The sequence below is a fragment of the Gopherus flavomarginatus genome, chromosome 14 (assembly GCF_025201925.1).
Source record: "Gopherus flavomarginatus isolate rGopFla2 chromosome 14, rGopFla2.mat.asm, whole genome shotgun sequence".
In the NCBI taxonomy this organism is placed as follows: domain Eukaryota; kingdom Metazoa; phylum Chordata; order Testudines; family Testudinidae; genus Gopherus; species Gopherus flavomarginatus.
Window position 1 is genome coordinate 27,084,119 of NC_066630.1, and position 20,285 is coordinate 27,104,403.

The 20,285-nt window shown below is 44.3% G+C and overlaps 1 protein-coding gene across 1 annotated transcript in view; it reads right to left on the reverse strand.

The window, feature by feature from the left end:
- LOC127034360 (plasmanylethanolamine desaturase-like) overlaps positions 1-1,216 on the reverse strand; it is a 70,178-nt gene extending 68,962 nt beyond the window's left edge. The window contains exon 1 of the mRNA XM_050923125.1: positions 1,173-1,216. Coding sequence (XP_050779082.1) covers positions 1,173-1,179 — 7 coding nt within the window. The 5' untranslated portion in view covers positions 1,180-1,216. The remainder of the gene's footprint in view (positions 1-1,172) is intronic.
- Positions 1,217-20,285: the final 19,069 nt, after the last annotated feature.

The following is a 20,285-nucleotide window of genomic DNA, read 5'->3' on the forward strand; positions in this document are numbered from 1 at the left end:
CATTCCTAACATGATATTTAAAGACTTCACCTTAACACTATCACTTCTTCATATGTTGTTCTATTACATTTTTACAGAGGACATGCAACAATGCAGCCCTGTCCATCTAGCTGTCACCCTGAGTGTTTCACTCAGCCCACTGAACTAAAAAGCAGCCACAGTCACCTAGATGGGCTTGGATGGAAAGCAAGGATATTAGATGATGAAGCTAAAAGGTGCCAGGGTGAAGCAGAGCACCAGTCTGGGCTCAGGGAATGGCCAGATCAGTGCAATCTCTAGTTAACGCCGACAGACGAGTGCAGCACCTGGGGAGGCCCAGCCACTTTCCGCAGCTGTGGAAATCAGTGCGATCGGGGCGAGCTCCCGGACCGCCACATTCGCCCCGGTCTCCGCGTGGCTCCGGACCCTTCGCAGCGCGCTGGTCTATGAACCGAATGAAGCAGCAGCGGCGGGGGCTGGACGAGGAGATTAGAGCGCCGGAAAGCCGGGGCCGTGACGGTATCCGCCCCCCCCTCCCGCTATGTCCCTGCGGCTGCGGGCGGGTCGGGGGCGCGCAGCCTTACCGGGCGAGTAGAGCTGGGCCAGCCGGCGGGCCCCTCCTCGGCCATGGAGCGGTGCTTGAGCGCCAGTCGCGGAGCAGAGCCGCCGGAGCGCGGGGCCCAGGGAAGCAGGCGGCGGCGCTGCGGAGCAAAGCGAGGGGCGAGCGCCCCTGAGAAGGCGGCAGCCCGGCCGGGGAGCGCCCAGCGCGGCGCCGCCCTCCCACGAGCGGCCGCACGCACACACCGGGCGGGGGCGTCAGCCCTGGGGAGGGGCCCGCAGCCCCCCGGGTTTCCCCCCGCACCCAGGGGAGCCCTGAGCAGCCCCCGGTCCGTGTCCCCAGCCCGGGGCAGCGGCAGTGCTCGGGGGCGGGGGAAGCCCTAGGGGAGCCCCCCGGCTCGGCACAGGCGCGGGGGGGGGAGGAGACTGGGGGAGTCCATCCCCGCCCTGGCCCGCGCCCTTAGGGCTCCCGCATCCCGGGCTTCCAGTGCCTGGGGCGGAGACAGGCTGCGACCTGCCCTGCGGGGGGCACCCGCGGCCTCGGCTCCTGCGCGCCCGGGGGGTGCGGGCGGCTGCGGTGCCCCGCTTCGCTAGCTGGGAATGTTCGCCCGCCCGCCCGCAGCCGCGCCCCTCACCTGCCATCCGGCTGGTGCCCCCCGACCCCGGCTGCTCCCCTAGCCGAGCCGTCCCGTCCTCCTGCTGCCGCCCCCTGAGCCGAGCCCGGCCCGGCCCGGCTCGCTGCTGCTGCTCCCCTGAGCTCGTTGCTGGGCTCCCCCAGGCCTGCAGCTCGCGGCTACCCGACCCCCCCCCCGCGCTGCTGCGGGTAATAACCCGGGTCTCCCCGGGACAGGGCTGGAGCGCAGGGTTTGGTTATGAAACGCTCCGACTAGAGCTCCTGCTCTGCTGTGTGGGGACCAGGTTGCGGGCAATGGCCTGGACAGGGGAAGGAGATATTTGAGGGGGGCATGTTCCACTCTGAGATTCTTGGGACCATATTCTGTATAGCTCTGTCACCCGCCCCTCTTTGCAGCAGGCCTCCGAAATATGGCAGCGGCCTGGCCTGGAGGTGTATGTGTTGGTGGGGAGAAGTACCATTTGTGGAGCATCTGTTCAGGTTTGGGAGTGATTATGAACTACTGAAACAACTCTCGCTTCTTGTTAGGAACCAGAGGGCTCCTTCTTGTGTCATAGCTCTCCTCTAGGTACAGCTTTAATTCAGATAGTTGCATTTCTCCATGCCAAAGGCTGGAAACTCCTACTTTTCCTCTCATTGACATCGTTCTTTGCTAGGAGTACGGGGGACTTGTATAAATAGACCAAAACTAGTGATCATTACTAATACTTATCATGGAGACAGTACTTTCAACTCCTAACTACTGTACAGAGTACTAATGAATTTTAGCACTTCAGCAATCTCCAGAACATAGCCTTCACCATTTCCCATGCTTAGGGTGACCAGATGTCCTGATTTTATAGGGACAGTCCCAATTTTTTGATCGTATATAGGCTCCCATTACCCCACATCCCAGTTTTTCACATTGTTGTCTGGTGTCCCTACCCAGATAGGTCCACATTAGAAGTAATGGTTTCTCACCTGGACCTCAGTAGTCATCTCAGATCAGCAGGAACTGAATGATAATAGACAAATTGGTTTGAACTTGACCTTCTAACTAAAATCAAGTGTAGTATTATCTAGTATCAAGGGATTACATTTTGTTATTTATTGTATTCTGTAGGATATTTCCATAAGGAAAATCAACTGAGTGACCTTTTAAACCAAGTCATTCCTTGCTCTCTTACTATACCTTTGTACATTAGCTATTCCTTTTATTACTTAGCCCTTGCACTGCAGGATTTCATCCTCCTTTTCTCTGTATAGTATTTTACAGATTGCAATATTCCTTAGCCTAGATTTAAAACATTTTAACCACATCTGTTTCTGTGATTCTAAATTAAGCTCACATTATTCTTTTTTCTTCCTACTAGTGGATAGTGTGACAAAGTTCATCCTCTACCTTGGTGGGTCCTGTGCTTATTGGCAGATTTGCTCACCTCAGTGATCTTCCCCACAGTCTGGATCAACTCCTCCTCTGTCTGATCAGGAATTGGGAGGTTTGGGGGGAACCTGGGGCCCACCCTCTTCTCCAGGTTCCAGCCCAGGGCCCTGTGGATTGCAGCTGTCTATAGTGCCTCTTGTAACAGCTGCATAACAGCTGCAACTCCCTGGGCTACTTCCCCATGGCCTCCCCCAAACACCTTCTTTATCCTCACCACAGGACCTTGCTCCTGGTATCTGATCACGCTTGTACTCCTTAGTCCTCCAGCAGCACACCCTCTCACTCTCAGCTCCTCTCACACACTTCCTCACCTGACTGGAGTGAGCTCCTTTTTAAACCCAGGTGCCCTAATTAGCCTGCCATGATTGGCTGCAGGTGATCTAATCAGCCTGTCTGCCTTAATTGGTTCTAGCAGGTTCCTGATTACTCTAGTGCAGCCCCTGCTCTGGTCACTCAGGGAACAGAAAACTACTCATCCAGTGACCACTATATTTGCCCTCTACCAGACTCCTGTACCCCACTGGTCTGGGTCTGTCACAATAGTAATACATCACAGGTGATCAAATGTTTTCAGATTCATTGAGATCCCACCTAGTCCTCTGAAAAAATAGCACTCAATCCTAAAGTCAAGGAGTTGTATGAAATGTAGTGATCTGATACCTACAGGAAACAATGGCCATTTTGGGGTTCAAATCATGTGCAATTCAGGGGCCCAATTATCTTGGCAAGTTCATATGCACTACTTCTGTTGCCTTCACTGGGAATTGCACACGTGCAAATGACAGAATAATCAGGCCCCTGAAAATTTAAGCTGGTGTCCCTAAACACAGCTACTGTATTTTTAACTCATTGTTAACTGCATCTGTGGCCTCAAAGCACCAGCCAGGAATGTGCACTGGCACTCAGAAGGGATTTTCTCCTAGCTAATGCTCTCTGTTTCAAATGGGATATACACCCATCTATAACATGCATTGTCTGTATTTAAAACATAAACTTACCTTATATTGTATCTAAGTATTTCTGTTACCATGACATCAAGCAAGAAAATAAACATTACTCTCCATAGAAAATGAAATGCATGGTAACAGAACATTTTAGCAAGTCTAGTGACAGACTCGGAGCCATTATAACAGATTATAGGAGATAAATAAAAAGATTGCTTTTGATAGTCTGAAATGAAAAAAAAATTAAATATTTTGCAAACAGAAGGAGAGAGAGTGAGAGAGAAACCATTTTCAGATAATCTGTCTTTGTTCCAAGCAAATGACAGAAATGGACTATGAATTCACAAACAATGGAATGGGGCTGGAAAAGAAACTCTCTATATATTTCCTACAAATCAGGTTATTTCTTGAAACACAGGAACAAAGAATCCAGATCCAGAATACAGAGAGAGTTATTATCATCAGTAAAATATGTATTGTTGTGGTTCTCAGGAAAGAGAATGTTAGTTCAGTTATTTCATACCTGATATTCTTAGACATTTTAAACCCCAATCCTTCAAGTTGGGTTTACTCAGCCACCCACAGAGGTATGTGACAAAATATATAACATTAAAATAACTAGAGCCCTGTAGAGATACAAAATTTGTATTCGCATCTGATCAGCAAACATAGTCTGTGGATATAAAGTGGATAACTGCAGCTTTTCAGGGCTCTAGATATAAAATCTGGATCTTCATTCACCCGTGATCTGCAAACATGGTCTGCAGATATCTGCATCCGTGGATACAAAGTGGATATCTGCAGATTTGCAGGGCTTTAAAAATAACTTTGCCTAAAAGCTAAAGGTTGCTTGACTATATCTGTGATTAAAATTACATAAATACACATGATTCAATGTAAAATAAATAAATATATAAACCAATATTCAAAGTGAACTCACATAATGACAGAGATCAGACATTTCAGAGGTATACCCTTAAGCAGGCTAAGCATTCCAGAATCAATCTATCAAAGTCTATTATGTTAGAGTAGATGCGATAAAGCCATTGGTTTGCAACGAAAGAGATTCTAATTCTAGTCCTAGCTCCTGTACTTGTTTGTAATAGATGTTAAATAACTTCTAGTGATAACTCAGTAGAAGTCCTGCTATTAGATGGATATAGGGGATAAATTAAATATCTTAAGCCCTGATACAGGAAAGCAGTAAAGAACATAAGTACATCTCTATTCAGGATAGCAAATCGGCAAGGTGTTTAAGCATGTGCCTACCTTTAAACACATGACCTTGCTAAATCTGGGCCTTAAGTACGTGCTTCACTTTAAGCATGTGCTTAAGTGCCATTGTCTGTAATTAAGCGTGTACTTAAGTGCTCTCCTGAATAGAGATGCTTTCCTGAGTTGAGGACTACCCTCCAGACCTAAACAATTCTCTGATTTTCCACACCCTGCTCACTTGTAACATTACACTAAGCAGGGCTTTCCAAGCTTCTTTGGTCTCATTCTGTAAAAGCCTCCCTTGGGCAGACGAGTCAGAGACGTTATTTTTAATGAGTCCCTCCCCTTCCACCCAAATTCTGCCCAGTTCAACAAAGTAAAATAGACTCGGCCCCACACAAGCTGATTTGAATTATTTATTTTTTAGAGTTGTCCATCTTAGAGCTGAATTAGTGAAACATCTTTAACTGAGCCAGGAGGCTGGACTGTCATGTTGACGTTCTCATTGGGGAAATGATGCTGTAAACACCCATACTTGATTCACATGCATGGTCTCTTGGTTGCCTAGAGTAATGCCCATCTGTTTGGATGGCATCATGCCTGCATAAGTTGCCCCAGAGAATACGTGCTGGGCAATGATTGGTTTAGGTAAGTGTTTCTCAAACTGGGTCGGTGTCAACCTCTTTTGGGAAGGCCTGAGAGAAAATGAAACAAAAATTTTTATTTTTTATTTTCAGTGGATTGTTTTAATTTAACATTCAGCAAAAACATCACCATGTATTGAATATTAAATATTTAATATTCAGTAGATGGTTGTGTTAATTCCTAGGTAAATATGGCCCAACAAGAAGAAAAAATGAATAAGCACCCCTCTCCTGATTTATAAACACCTGCACCATCTTTTTTTTTCCAGGGGAAGGTTTTCTCTGTTCCTTTTGCAAAAGCCTTTACATCAGGGAAGGGCCACCTATTTTGCCATACTAGGGATAGCATGCTGTGCAATGTTTGAGAAATCCCACTTCACATTATCATTCTGCATAGCACTGCAAGCACCGTCCCATCTCTAGAAAAGAAACCAGTCTCAGAAATGAAGCCATGTCATCAGCTGACAATTAAACCAATCACTTTTGTTGATACCTAGTAGTACTGTATGTGCCCCAAAAATGATACAGAGTATAGTGGCAGGCAACTTTTATGTTCCTAAATTATGATTCAGGCCCAAACAAGGACCACTTCACAAATATAGCCCCCCCCCCAAAGAAATCACACACACACACTATACCCTTTATGTGTGTAGTGTCATGAAAGACTTAAAGCCCTTTTAATTTCATAACAATTGCCAGTTCCCCAAAGCAAAATAACTTTCATATCGTGACATGGACAGTACAGTGAAGTTATTGTCCAGCACAGTGCTCTATAATTCAACGGGGCAAGAGGGAGGAAAGTGTGTCCGCCCCCTTTTTAAATTCAAATACATTGCATTAAGAGAAGCTGCTATTACTTAAAAATAAAAAGAAAATGATCCTGATCTTTTTCATTTGAGAGACAAAATCCTTTTCATTGCTGCATCCATGATCTCTGACTCTACTGTTTTGACACTGTGTCAAGATGCTCCCACTCCGCTCTAGGTTTCAGATCACAGTTGGAGTGTCTTGATACAGTTTTGAATCGGTAGTGGCAGCAAGTCTCAGAGCAGAGTCAAAGAGCCTCAACACAGCACTGGAGCAGGTAACATCAGCAAGCCCTTTCCCCTCAACTAAAGCAGGAAGTGGGGGGAAGGAGAGGTGGTGGTTCTTTTTTTAAAAAATGTTTATTTTGTTGCTCTTTGACAAGAAGCACAGGGTTCAGACATGTAACCACGTGCCCTTTGCAGTAAGATGCCAGAAATACTCTTCTCCCAGCACCAAATCACTGTTAAAAAGAGTGGAATAATAATAATTTTCTTAAAAGGATTAAATGTAGAATAGGAACAGGAATCAAGGTACCAAGCTTCTAAAAACCAGCCAGCATTGCCGGAATGCTGCATTAGCAGGACCAGATTGTGCCTTGGGGCACTGGCCCTCACTTGGGGATTGGGAATAGCTGCACCAGCTCAGGGGGAGCTGCAGGGGAGATTGCCTCAGGAAGTCCCTCCTGGGGCTCCCCAGTGCAAAGGAGGACTGACCCATCCCTTCCTGTTCGAAGCTCAAATTTCAATCCCCCACTAATCTGACTGAGAACGTGAGTGCACAAGGGCAGCTTCATACGAATGACCATGAGATTCTAGCTACACCCATTTCTGGATGAAGGACATGAAATCTGTGATTGTTCTAAAATGGTCATGCTACTGAACGGCAGCTCACCCTCGGCCAACTGCATCACAAAGCTTGGCGTGTGGAATTTTAAGCACCAACAAAGACATGGGGTTTGATTCAGCCTTCAGAGAAGTTACAGCAGCTACTGCCCCTTTTCGGCCCCTACGCAGGACCAGTTAGTCTCATGTTCATGTAAGCATGAATCCAATTTCACCTTCCTCATCCCACCCCAATAGCCTGTTCAAAGGCTCTGTAACATCCCAGGGAGCTGAAGGTGTCTCTGTGCAGCTGCTCCACACCCAAACGTCTCCCACAGGGGGCATAAGTAGAGCCAAGGGGTCTATGAGGGCCCTCCACACCAGGGCGAGATTCACTCCTAGAGCATAAGTAACTGCCATAATCAGCATAAGGAACAAAGCATAGTGGATGAACACGATTATGTTTTGTGTGATGAGTTACAGGATTCAAGCAGGAAGGGATGTAATTGATGTGATATCTTTAGACAGTACTGACACACTTGATAAGTGACTCACAAAATCTTGGCAAAATTATTTCCCATTGACTTGGTTCTGGATGCTGCCATATATGGGCATGAGAAATGGCTAAGGATGGCAGACAAAGGGTAATGATGCAATGCAGCATATTGGGTTGGCAAGGTGGCAAATAGCGTGCTGCCAGGATCAGTTGTCGACAAGATGGGTTTTTTGTTGTTGTTTTTTGTTAAAATCGTTGTTAATTATCTTGAAGAGATAAACACCATGGTAAACAAACTCTCAGATGACAATAAAGAGGTGCTTGTGAGGGTACAGAACTAATTGAAAGGGACCTAAAGACAGATAGAAAATAGGATTTTGTCAAAGACAAAATATTTTGTGTGTGTCTGTGTATATATGGGGGGGCGGAGTGTCAGTCAATGGGAGTGAGCTATCCAGAAACCTGTAATGCTGACAAAAACCAAACGGCAGCAAATTGTGTCAGCTTGTAGCACAATGTTGTAGCAAAAGAGCCAATATGATTTTGTGACCTGCATAAACAGATGTGTCATGGGCCCGCTCTTAGAAAAGGGGCTGGAAAATGCTGAGCTCCAATTTTTTCAATGGGTGTTGAGGGCACACCACTCCTTGAAGGCTTGAGCCGTGTGCCATGAATAAAGGAGGTGATAGTATCTTTGTACTGCTGAGACTACACCTTGAATACCAAGTACAATGCTAGTTACTGGCTTTTTGGTACCAGAATGATAGCAGTACCGGGAGATGAATAGGTGGATGCAATGATAATAAGAATCCCTAGCTTTTATATAGCATTTTCATCAGTAGATCTCATGTAACCAGATTGATTTATGAGGAAAGATTAGGAAACCGGAATGGTCAAATTCAACCTTGGTGCAACTTTATCGACTTCAGTGAACTTATGTGGAGTACTGTGTCCAGTTTTGGTAACCAATGTATAGAAAGGATGTGGAGAAACTGGAAAGGATCCAGAGGTGAGCAACAAAGAGGCTGAAGGAACTGAGTATGTTTAGTTTGGAAAAGAGGAGATTGAGGGTGGACCTAATAGTGGTCTTCAAATACTTGAAAAAGATGGAGAAAAGTTGTTCTCTCTTGCCACAGCAGGCAGGAAAGAGGCAATGGGTTCAAATTACAGCATTGCAGATTTAGATTAAATCTCAGAAATAACTTCCTAACTGTAAGAACAGCAGGACAATGGAACAGATGCCTAGGGAAGTGGTAGAAGCTTGTTCATGGGAGATTTTCAAAAGGAGGCTGGATGGCAACCTGTCTGGGATGGTTTAGACACAACAAATCCTGTATCTTGGCGGGGGTAAGACCGTTCTAGTCTCTTCTGACCCTACGAATCTATGCCTGCCTACATCTGGGAGATATGTGGCCACACTGTGTGAAGTGAACCTGTTCTTTTCATAGTTGGGTCAAATTCACTAAAATCACTGTAGAAGCGATGAATTTGCCCTCTGTGTTTTATTGTGCACACACGTATGTTAACTATTAAAGCAAAAATAGAAAAAAAATGCACAGAGATACAGTAAATGCTCATGTATTGGATTTGACTCATCAAGTAAAAATATGATTGAGTTTTAAAAACATATTTTAAAAATTAAAAATTATTATTTAAATCTATTCAACAAAACAGTAGTAGAGAATATAGTCTAGTGGTTAGTGCAAGAAAAGGGGAGATGGGACTCCTAACCATTTTGTGCCTTAGTTTACCCAAATGGGGATAATAATTACCTTCCTGTGGAATTATGGGACATAATTAGTATGTGTAAATTCTTTGAGATAAAGGTGCTATTGAAGTGCAAAATATTATTATTATTATTTAAAACCCCAGCTTGATGGTTGTGAAGGATGACTTATCGGAGGTGTCTTTATAGTGTTGGTAGAATCCAGGGGTTTACCCTTGTCTTCCATTATGGTCTGCCCAGAACTGTCTATTCAGAATTAGTCACATCCATCTTTGGTGGCAAATGATCTTTGGGAGCACTTGCCCTCCTGTACCTTAACAAGCAGTTATCACCCAATGCTCCTCTGGCTAGAGCAGGGACTGGAGGAGAGAGAAGTTAGAGAATGCATCTGCCAGGGCACAAATTAAAATCTTTACAAGTAGAGACTGGATAGAAAGTCTCAGAATAGAATGAATTATGTATTCGAACACTTAAGATTTTCTTGCTTTTATTACAGCATGGGGTCTGAACTGTGCCTTCTTCCCTGCACTTTATTACATGGTTAGAAGTCCCACAGTATGAAACTTGCCGTTTGAATTTTGAAGCACCTATATTGTCGTGCTTTTTATTTTAATATTTGTCACCGACAGTGCCGACAGCTAAAAAGTGCTGCCTCCCCATGGTGTGTTGTGCGGGATTTTCAATAGAGCTACACAATTGCATCTGCTAAGTGCTTGCGGGACTCACACTGCCAAAGCCCGCAAATTGCCACATTCATTCCACTGGGCAGCAGCCAGCCTGGCACTGAGGCGAACTGCATTGGAAAAGGGATTTGCTTGCAGGAGGGACATTTGCCTAAATGGCTGATTTCTTTGTAAAGTCCTAAGCCATTGTCTTTAGCAATTTCTACCAAACAGTTCTATATTCGCAGCTTTTAAGAGCTGGTGGGAACTTCGGTGTTGTTTACAGTTTATTTTATTTATTACGTATGTTGTTGTTTTTTTAAATCTGTGTTTTCCCATCCCCAAAATTTACTGACCAAAGAATTCATGGAAGTAAATAGTTCTAATGACAGTACGGAATCGGCATACGTTACTCTTTCCTCTTCTTCCCTCTATATTCTTTTATTTTTTCAATTCTCATACTTCTATCTTAATGTATGGCAAACCTATCTTGTTTGCGTTCTAGCTTCAAATCAATACTATTGTGTAAATCATTTGATGTGCACAGCAATGTTATGCACTGTGACAGTTACACTTGGGGTATCAGGAGAGTTATTTGTATCCCCTGCCTACCTCCTTTGTCTTATTCACAGGTCAAATACAAAAAATGATGCCCACAAAAAGGTCCATGATGATAATTGTCAGAAAGACTTGGCTGAGGATTGGTTTAATGACAGCTGAACGAATCATTGGGAAATGCTTCTTTCATGGAGTCTAAATCATACTTAATGTGCCAAATTCATCCCTGGGGGAGCTCCACAGGCTTTAGTGGAGTTACTCCAGGAATTAATTTGGCCCCTCTGCACCTCATTGCAGAAAAGACAAATGATTCTGTAATGGCTGCACTGCTGAACTTTGGTGTCCTTTATCAGTGTATGTAAGAGGTGTCAACTCCGCCTGCACAGACTTGGTCGGCCTTTACTTTTGCATTCTGCAGTTATCCGAGAGAGGAATTCTCCAGCCATTTTATATATTTTGTTCCTGTCTTGAAGGAAATAAATTCTATGAAACAGATGGAAATATAGGCCCAGATCATGTTCTACACGGGAAAATGCCAATCAGGAGACTGAATAGGGAGGGACTCTCCATTCACAGTTTCCTCTGTATTTTTCCATCTGGGATCAAGGGGTTCTTCCCCAAAACTTGCAAATTTTGGAGATCTATTAGATGGCCTGTGTCTCTCCACTTCCTCCATAGTGGCCTTTGATTAAGAGGAACTCAGCACCTGAGTTTATTTGAAGTCTATTGACTTCAAATAGACTTGTGGGTGCTTAGCACTTGTAACAAAATCAGACACTACGTGGTTCATCTTGGGCACCCAGAATTATTGGACATTTGAAAATTTACACTTAAGTGACCTTCTCATGTCAGTATCAGAGTCTGAGTCAGGATCAGAAATCAGGAATTCCTGCTTCCTGGTGCTTAATCCACTAACTCTCACGTCCTGGACTTGGAAAGGTTGATAACCTTTCAACAAAATACAATTCCTACTCAATGCTATCAACATTGCCGAAAGACAACTGCAAAAGACATCTCTGGAGAAGACTCCCATTACCAGGGCTATGCAGAAGAATAATGAGAAACTTGCAGCTGGTTCGAAAGACATTAATGAGTCTCTCTTGGATACAAAATATTTGTTCAAACACCCTTATGGATAAAGTAACACAAAATTGAGCAAAACACTGTCAATGGGGAGCTCAGAGTGAATGAAATGCACCAGCAGGGCTCAAATAAGGAGCAAAATGTCATTTCTGAGCATGGAACTGGGCAGAAAGCAGAGTCAGTTTTTCAGGCCCAATGTGCAGCTATTACAAGGTAGGCATGTGTGTCAGCTTTGCTTTTAATCTTTATTTTTCATACTCTTGCTTCTTTCCCTGTTGATCCTTTGGGACAATGTACAATGCAGGGATGTTCTTGGTTCATCACATAGTTTGGCATCTCCTCTTCTTTTAGTTTTCTATTATCATATTATGTAAAATTCAAGAATAATTTTCAACAGAAAAAATATTTTACACCCTTCTAAATGTATTTAAAAACCTGTAGGCATTTTAACCTCATTTTGCCCCTGAAAACCCCCAGCACAAACCAAAACAAAAATCCCCAACATATTTCAGACTTGGTTTTGAGCAGACTAGATATACAATATCACTCTCCAGCCTCAGGCCCTGATCCTGCAAGCACTTACTCAGAGGCTTTGCTTTATACATGCGAGCAATTCCACTGAAGTTAATAGAACCAGTCGTATTCTTAGATGTTTGCAGCATCAAGATGAGAAATGCAATTTGCTGCCATTCATGGGACAGTAGTGGGGGGGAGGGTAAAGGGAAAAGGAGAGAATGCCCAGAAAGCAGATGAGTTCAGTATCTTAAAAATTGGAGCTACCCTGCAGAATTAAAGCATCAGACATTCTTTCTGCAAGGCTAATATGCAGGAAAGTTTAGTTTTGGCTTATAGTTTATGCCCTGTCTTAGTTCTACACACCTTAGAAAAAGGTTGTTCAATACTTTATGGTACGTTGGACTTGAATTTGCTGAAGAAAGTAGGTGCCCTCTTCTATCAGCAAAGCTCACTTCCCCGCTGAGATGGATGTGTTAAAACCTAGTCTCAGCTTTGCCTCTTCCTAGCCACCTGCCCTAGCTATAAAGATCACAACAAACGTGGGCAGTGTGAACTCACAAGTCCTTCTCCCCCTTTCCCAGATAATCACTCCCAGCCCAGATACTCTGAACAAAAGGAGATCACTAATTCCTAACCCATGGCCTGTGCTCTTAGCACAGACTCTCAATAGAACATTGGCAAACTGCAAACCCCGTCACACATGAAGACACCTTTGTTGGGGGGGAAGTTGGAAAGGAGTAAACACAGCACTGGATCTGAACACATCTAGCAAACACAGCCACAGGCACCCTGCCCCAAACGTCTCTCAGCTGCCACCACTAAACAGGGCCCCTTTCTTTTGGGAGTGGTCCCTGCACTCCGACGGCAACCCAGGAAATCAGGCAGCTGGTCTTCCTCCAAACCGTGGAGAGCTGCAGAGCTGTTTCATCTCATTGTGTCTCGTACAGTGGGTAGCACCATATGTGCCGGGGCTGCAATGCCTAAAGCTGCAGGAGGTAAGGAAGAACTGAGTGGCAGCCTTTAAACTCTGAACTGGCCTTGATTTGTTCGCTTTAGTCAGAACTAGACCATGGCACTGGATTGAAACAAAAAATGTGCTTGGTATTTTAAGCCATCATTTTCATGATAGTCACTGCAAAGGGAAAAACTCACCATGGACTCCCCAAGCATTCCTGATTCTGGTGAAATGTGACAATGCAGATGTTGCCTCTCTCTCTGTTTCACTCATCAACCCTTTTTCCATCCACCATCTGTTAGACTCCATTGCCTGGCTCTGCCAGCAGAAAGACAGGAGGCAATGCATGTGGTTTCATTAGGCTGCAACTTCATTCACTTCAAATATCTGGGAGTACCCAGCAATACATCGCACAGGGCAAGACATTTTCTACTGAATGCTGCTGGTAGACGCAGTGCTGCAGCAATGAATAGCAGCATCCTCTCCCTTCCCCTCCCCGGTGGTAGACGGTACAATATGACTGCTATCCATCGTCATCATCAGCCCGTGAGTGCTTCTGGCTGGCCTCAGGTGAGGTCGGCCAGGGGCGCCTGGGTAAAAATAGGAATGACTCCTGGTCATTCCCAGTAGATGGTACAGAACGGCTGGTAACCATCTTCATCATAGCAACTGGGGGCTGAGTTCTATCAGCCCCCCCCTTCATGTCTAAAGAAAAGATTCTGTACTGCCTGGACTAGCATAGCAGCTGGAGGCTGCCTCCCCCTCATTTTAGCTCACTAACAAGTCAGTGTTTCTTATTCCTGCATTCTTTATTACTTCATCACACAAATGGCTGTTTCTGCTACCTTGCAATGGCAAATGAATGCTGTTGTGTAGCACTGCAGTACCGCCTCTGTCAGCAGCATCCAGTACACATACGGTGACAGTGACAAAAGGCAAAACGGGCTCCATGGTTGCCATGCTATGGCGTCTGCCAGGGCAATCAGGGAAAAACGGCACAAAATGATTGTCTGCCGTTGCTTTCACGGAGGAAGGAATGAGTGACGACATTTACCCAGAATCACCCGCGACCCTGTTTTTGCACCATCATGCATTGGGATCTCAACCCAGAATTCCAATGGGCGGGGGAGACTGCGGGAACTATGGGATAGCTACGGGATAGCTACCCACAGTGCAACGCTCCAGAAATCGACGCTAGCCTTGGTACATGGATGCACACCGCTGAATTAATATGCTTAGTGTGGCTACGTGCACTCAACTTTATACAATCTGTTTTACAAAACCGGTTTATGTAAAATCGGAATAATCTCGTAGTGTAGACATACCCTTAGTCTCATTACAATAGCAGTAGCTTTATAGCATGGTCACTTGCACACTTCCCTTAGCCCTCTTCTGTGGCAAGATTATATTAATATCTTTTGTGAATAAGTCAGAAAACATACAATGGAAGCTATATCTTTTGCAAGCAACATACATATTTCATAGCTTTCATGCCCAGAAGCCAGTTTCTTGAGGATACTGTCTATAAATTGCAAATGAAAGAAGATGAACTTATTTATTACATTACTTCCAACCAAGAAAAAAAATGCTGTCTCTAAATTAAAGGCCCGATGAAAAAAACACCTAGTGTATGCTGCTCAGATATGCCAAGTTTTGAAGGCTTTCCTGCTTAAGTATTTATTTGTGATGTAAGAATCATGCTGGGGACTCAGGTACCTCTTCAGCTCACATAAGGTTTAAGAGATACGGCAGCATAATTGGTGAATTCAAGGTGACTATTTGAGCTTAAGTGTGGTGGTTGTACTTAAAGTTTCTTCTGGGTTGAGGTGCAGCAGTGTTTCCCACACAGAGCATAAGAGATGTCTCTGGAACTGTTAGATCCCTAAGCCATATTTTTTCATATATTATTTGTTAAGTGCAAAGGGTGGGCTCTGTGCTGTACAAAACTCTAAATACCAATAAGCATTCTGGGGGCACCAGGAGAAACAACATTTAGCAGGTGAATTCTTGCGTTTTCCCAGTTACTCAGCAAATGTATTTGCATCCTTTCCCCCTTTTAAAGTCACTTTTAATGCAGAATCTCATTACTGAACATCAAGTGTGTGCAAATAGAGCTGGACATCACTAGTGAAAATCTTTGCACAAAATTTAATCACCAGCAGGGTTCATGCCGGCTTAGCCTCCCCAAAATTTTGCTTTTAGCTTAACATTTTTCACAGGCCAGTTGGTGAAATCCAGTTCTAGGTTGAAATTTCACAAAGTTTCATGTGGAGACAAGACAAGAGGCTGACCATGTAGGTGCACAGGTGCCATGGAGGCAGAGGGAGTCAATGCAGGCACTTCCTCTACTGCATCACTGATAGATGGTATCTGTCCCCCTACGGTCCAGTCAATCCCTCCTTTATGGTTTATCTAAAAATAGAGTCAGTCCTGCCTAGAATATGGGGCAAGTGTACTAGAGAACCAGTGTATCAGAGAACTAGTGAGCACAGCCGCTCCATGTCAGATCCCGCAGAAATGATGAGCTGCATGCCATTCTAGGGGGTGTCCCTGCAACAACTCCACCCGTTGCTTCCCTCCTCCCCAAACCTTCCTGGGCTACCGTGGCAGTGTCCCCTCCATTTGTGTGATGAAGTAATAAAGAACGCAGGAATAAGAAACAGTGACTTGTTAGTGAGCTAAAATGAGGGGGAGGCAGCCTCCAGCTGCTATGCTAGTCCAGGCAGGACATTAAGCGGTGCGGGGAAGAGGAGCCCAGCATCCTGCTGCTATGATAGTCCAGGCAGTACAGAAGCTTTTCTTTAGACATGAAAGGGAGGGGGCTGGTGGAGCTCAGCCCCCCGTTGCTATGATGAGGACGGTTACCAGCCGTTCTGTACCATCTACTGGGAATGACCAGGAATCATTCCTATTTTTACCCAGGCGCCCTCGGCCAGCCTCACCTGAGGCCAGCCAGGAGCACTCACGGGCTGATGATGACGATAGATAGCAGTCATATTGTACCATCTGCTACCGGAGAGGGGAGGGGAGCGGATACTGCTCTTCACTGTCTCAGCATCGTGTCTACCAGCAGCATTCAGTAGACATAGGGTGACATTTTAAAAAGTCAAGAAATAATTTTTTCCCCTTTTCTTTCACGGGGGGGAGGGGGGGTAAATTGACGAGCTATACCCTGAACCACCCCGGACAATGTGTTTGACCCTACAGGCACTGGGAGCTCAGCCAAGAATGCAAATGCTTTTTGGAGATGGCTGGGGACGGTGGGATAGCTGGAGTCCTCAGTACCCCCTCCCTCCCTCCATGAGCGTCCATTTGATTCTTTGGCTTTCTGTTACGCTTGTCATGCAGCACTGTGCTGTGGACTCTGTATCATAGCCTGGAGATTTATTTCAAATGCTTTGGCATTTCGTTTTCTGTAACGGAGCTCTGATAGAACAGATTTGTCTCCCCATACAGTGATCAGATGCAGTATCTCCCGTACAGTCCACGCTGGAGCTCTTTTTGGATTTGGGACTGCATCACCACCCGTGCTGATCAGAGCTCCACGCTGGGCAAACAGGAAATGAAATTCAAAAGTTCACGCAGCTTTTCCTGTCTACCTGGCCACTGCATCCGAGTTCGGATTGCTGTCCTGAGCGGTCACAATGGTGCACTGTGGGATACCGCCCGGAGGCCAATACCGTCGATTTGCGGCCACACTAACCCTAATCTGATATGGTAATACTGATTTTAGAGCTACTCCTCTCATCGGGGAGGAGTACAGAAACCGGTTTTAAGAGCCCTTTATATCGATATAAAGGGCCTCGTTGTGTGGACGGGTGCAGGGTTAAATCGGTTTAACGCTGCTAAAATCGGTTTAAACGCGTAGTGTAGACCAGGCCTTGGGGACCTACTCAGGGACCAGCACCTCATTGTGCTAGGCACTGAACAGAGAACAAAGAGCTGGTCCCTGCACCACAGAGCTTAGCACAATTTCCAGCAGTGGCATCTACACAAGGTATCGTCTTGCCTTCTTTTCTCTCTTTTTAAACTGCATCTTGCGGAAACACAACGCTGATTGGCTAATACTGAAGTGCTGACTATACAGCTTGGAAAACTAGAAAGGCTCTCACCCTGGGAAGGAAGAACAAACGGATGACACTCAACTGCTCAGCAGTGCCAGGGGCTCTCAAAGAGGTGCACAGGGGGTGCGGGGGAAGTGCTCAGTTTACGGCTATCCATGGTGCAGTGGCCCCGTTACAGTAGTCATCGCACACAAGCCAGTTTCTTGAGGGTATTATTTAAAACAATGTTTCCAGACAGGGAAAAATTGCTTTCCCTAATTTGGAGACAGAACCAAAGCCCACTGAGGTCAATGGAAAACTCCCAGGCCTTGATTCAGCAAAGCACTTACGCACATGCTCACATCCCATTGAAACCAATGGAATTTAAGCGTGTTTAAATTAAAGCATGTGCTTGAGTGTTTTGCTGAATCGGAGCCAATCTGACTACAGTGGGACCAGGCCCTTAAAACCAAAAGGAAAAATAAATTTCTGTCCAGAAAATTAAGAAAAAATAATGGTTTAATAAACACAAAGTTCATTAATAAATTGACTTTCCTAATCTTATCTGTTTACTAAGTAATACCATAGTAACCAAACACAGATGAAATTCACATGCAATGCTTTCCCAAACACCTCCAGCTAAACCTTCTTCACGTGTTTCAAATAAAAACTGTCCATGTAGTGAATGTCATAATAAAAAAATCATTTTGATTCCGTACTGAGATGTTCTCAAGCGATTAAATTACAGTTCATTAATAGGGCAATGAAGATTCATACTTTGTTAAGAATCCTGTAGGTGATGTGGTAATTATCTTATCTTACTCTTGGAGTGCTTGATTATTTTTTCCTTTGGATGCTTTCTACAGATAGGCATGTGCTTGCTCTCTCTCATTTTACCTATTAAACTTTAGAAAGGTAACAATAATTCCTATATAAAGAGACCATAGGTCAGGCTGTGGCTGTTACTATAAGAAGAGAATCTTACAGTCATGAGGACAATAGCAATTAGATGAAAGATGAGTGAAACTAAAGAGCACACAGAATTGCAAGAAAGGAGAGTTTGGGGAGAAAAGAAACGGTGCAGGGGGGAAAAAATCAGGACGAGGAGATGTTCATGTTATATTCAATTTAACTCCGAGGACCTTCTCTAAATTAAGGATTTTGGCATCGGTGTAGACACCCTGATGTAAATCTGCAGCATGAAATCTTGCTCCATTGAAGTCAATGGTAAAACTCCCATTTGCTCCAAGAGAGAGTGATAAACTTAGAAGTGGAGGATAAGAGAACGGCTGGAAGACCCAAAATTAAGTGGATGGATGTAATACAAAAGGATTTGATTAGCCATGGAGTTTTCAAGGAATTGTTTCAATACAGGCTGGGAATGTAGGACTCAAAGGGCCAACCTGGGATGGGACTGGGCTGAGGCCAGAAGAAGAAGATGAGCTAGCAGTAATACGTTTTAAATATTTGAGGTTAAGGATTAGTCAACGGACAAAGATCTGAAGTTGTGGTCAGTCAAAACACAAATACTGTATGTAAAAGGTGACTATACAGACACTGTAAAAATTATGTCCTGCAACATTGTTTAATAACTTATGATTAGTTCAGCGTATTTAACGCTGCTAATGACAGGGAGGTATGCAGACACGGAAAATGTAAAATCATTCAATATATGAATGGTAATATGTTAAATTGTTACAAATGTATTGGCTTCATTGAACTAAATTTACCACTAACCTGTGTGTCAACGTTTTCCTCGACTTTTATATACAAAAGAGCAATAAAGTTTTTCTTTACACTCTCATAGCTTATATCTCAGTGTCCCTAATACCACTGAGATACTTTGAAGGGTGGTTAGTCTAACATGTTTTGTGAATTCTCTGATACAACCTCATGTTTACAGACCATCTAACCAATGGAGCTCCCACTTACCGGTACATCTTCCACATTAACTGGAATCTGAGCAGAATCCTCCTGATCCATATCAGCAGCCACCAGTTCGAAGAGTAAGTTAATGTTACATAGACAAGTAGATAAAACTTTACATGGGGTTTTCCGAGAGCACCTCCATTCAGTATGACACATTATAGATTCAGATAACCTTCTGGGCCAATATATCTCCTTTTGGCCACAGACAAAAACAGGAACAAGACTCAGAGCCAGTGATGAGAGGCAGATGCAGTAATAAAAGCAACACATATACCAACGAAGGGTCCGATATGTGCTAAGAACTATTGTCAATATGAGTTGCAGGGGTTTGGAACCTCACAGGATCAAGCCCATAGAGAGAAATCACGACAGTAAATGTGAAAGCTGAGGCCTCTCCTTCCATTTCCTAGCACCAGATTTCATTTTCATATTCAGAGAAGGCTGAAATTTGTAATTACTTATTAAAACAACTCCAGCCATTTTGCCTACATAGTATTTGGTTCATAAGCACAGCAGTAATTGAGGTGGCAGCATTGCTGGTCATTGTGTGTGCCTTCATTATGTTCTTTTATATAAACGCTGGTTATGGCAAATATTCCACAAAACAACTTGCTAGACTGTAATTTACATTAAATGTCACTGGACATTTGTAGGCATGATCACACTGCGGTGGAGTGAAAGAGTCTTAAAGGAAAACAAAAGTCAGCATTTGCAATCAGATCATTTGAGTTCAGACACTACTGAAGTGCTGCAAGGCACAGCAGAGACTGGAGAAGAGACCTGCAACTCAATTTTTTCCAGCCTCGAGTGCTAAGTGCAGCCTAGTGCAGCCTTCCTTTCTTTTCTAACTTGTGCTGCCCATCCACAAGACTCAGATGGCAGAAAAGGCAAAAGGAAATCGCACGCTCATCACGTCTCTCTTGATGACCTAAGCCTGCTAGATGGTTTACATCTTGACCCACTGTGATTGGGGGCAGGAGGAGAGCAACAAGAATGTGCTGAGCAAGCTCTCAGACACATTCAGGTGACTATCCAACTGTGGCGTGTTTTGCAACTCATCCAAAATGATTCATTCAGTATAGGAAGTCATGTGGGTTGGTGGATAACACTGAACAACAAGTTGGCACAGCTTCTATTTCAAGGAGAAGTAGCAGATGTTACACCTACCTCCTTGTCAATCTGCATGGAACAAAGTCAATTCCTGATCCCTAGGATTGGGGATACCTACCCTTTTAACTTAGTGGAAAACTAAACTAGCATGTGGACACACACAAACTCTTCGTCTGCTGGGA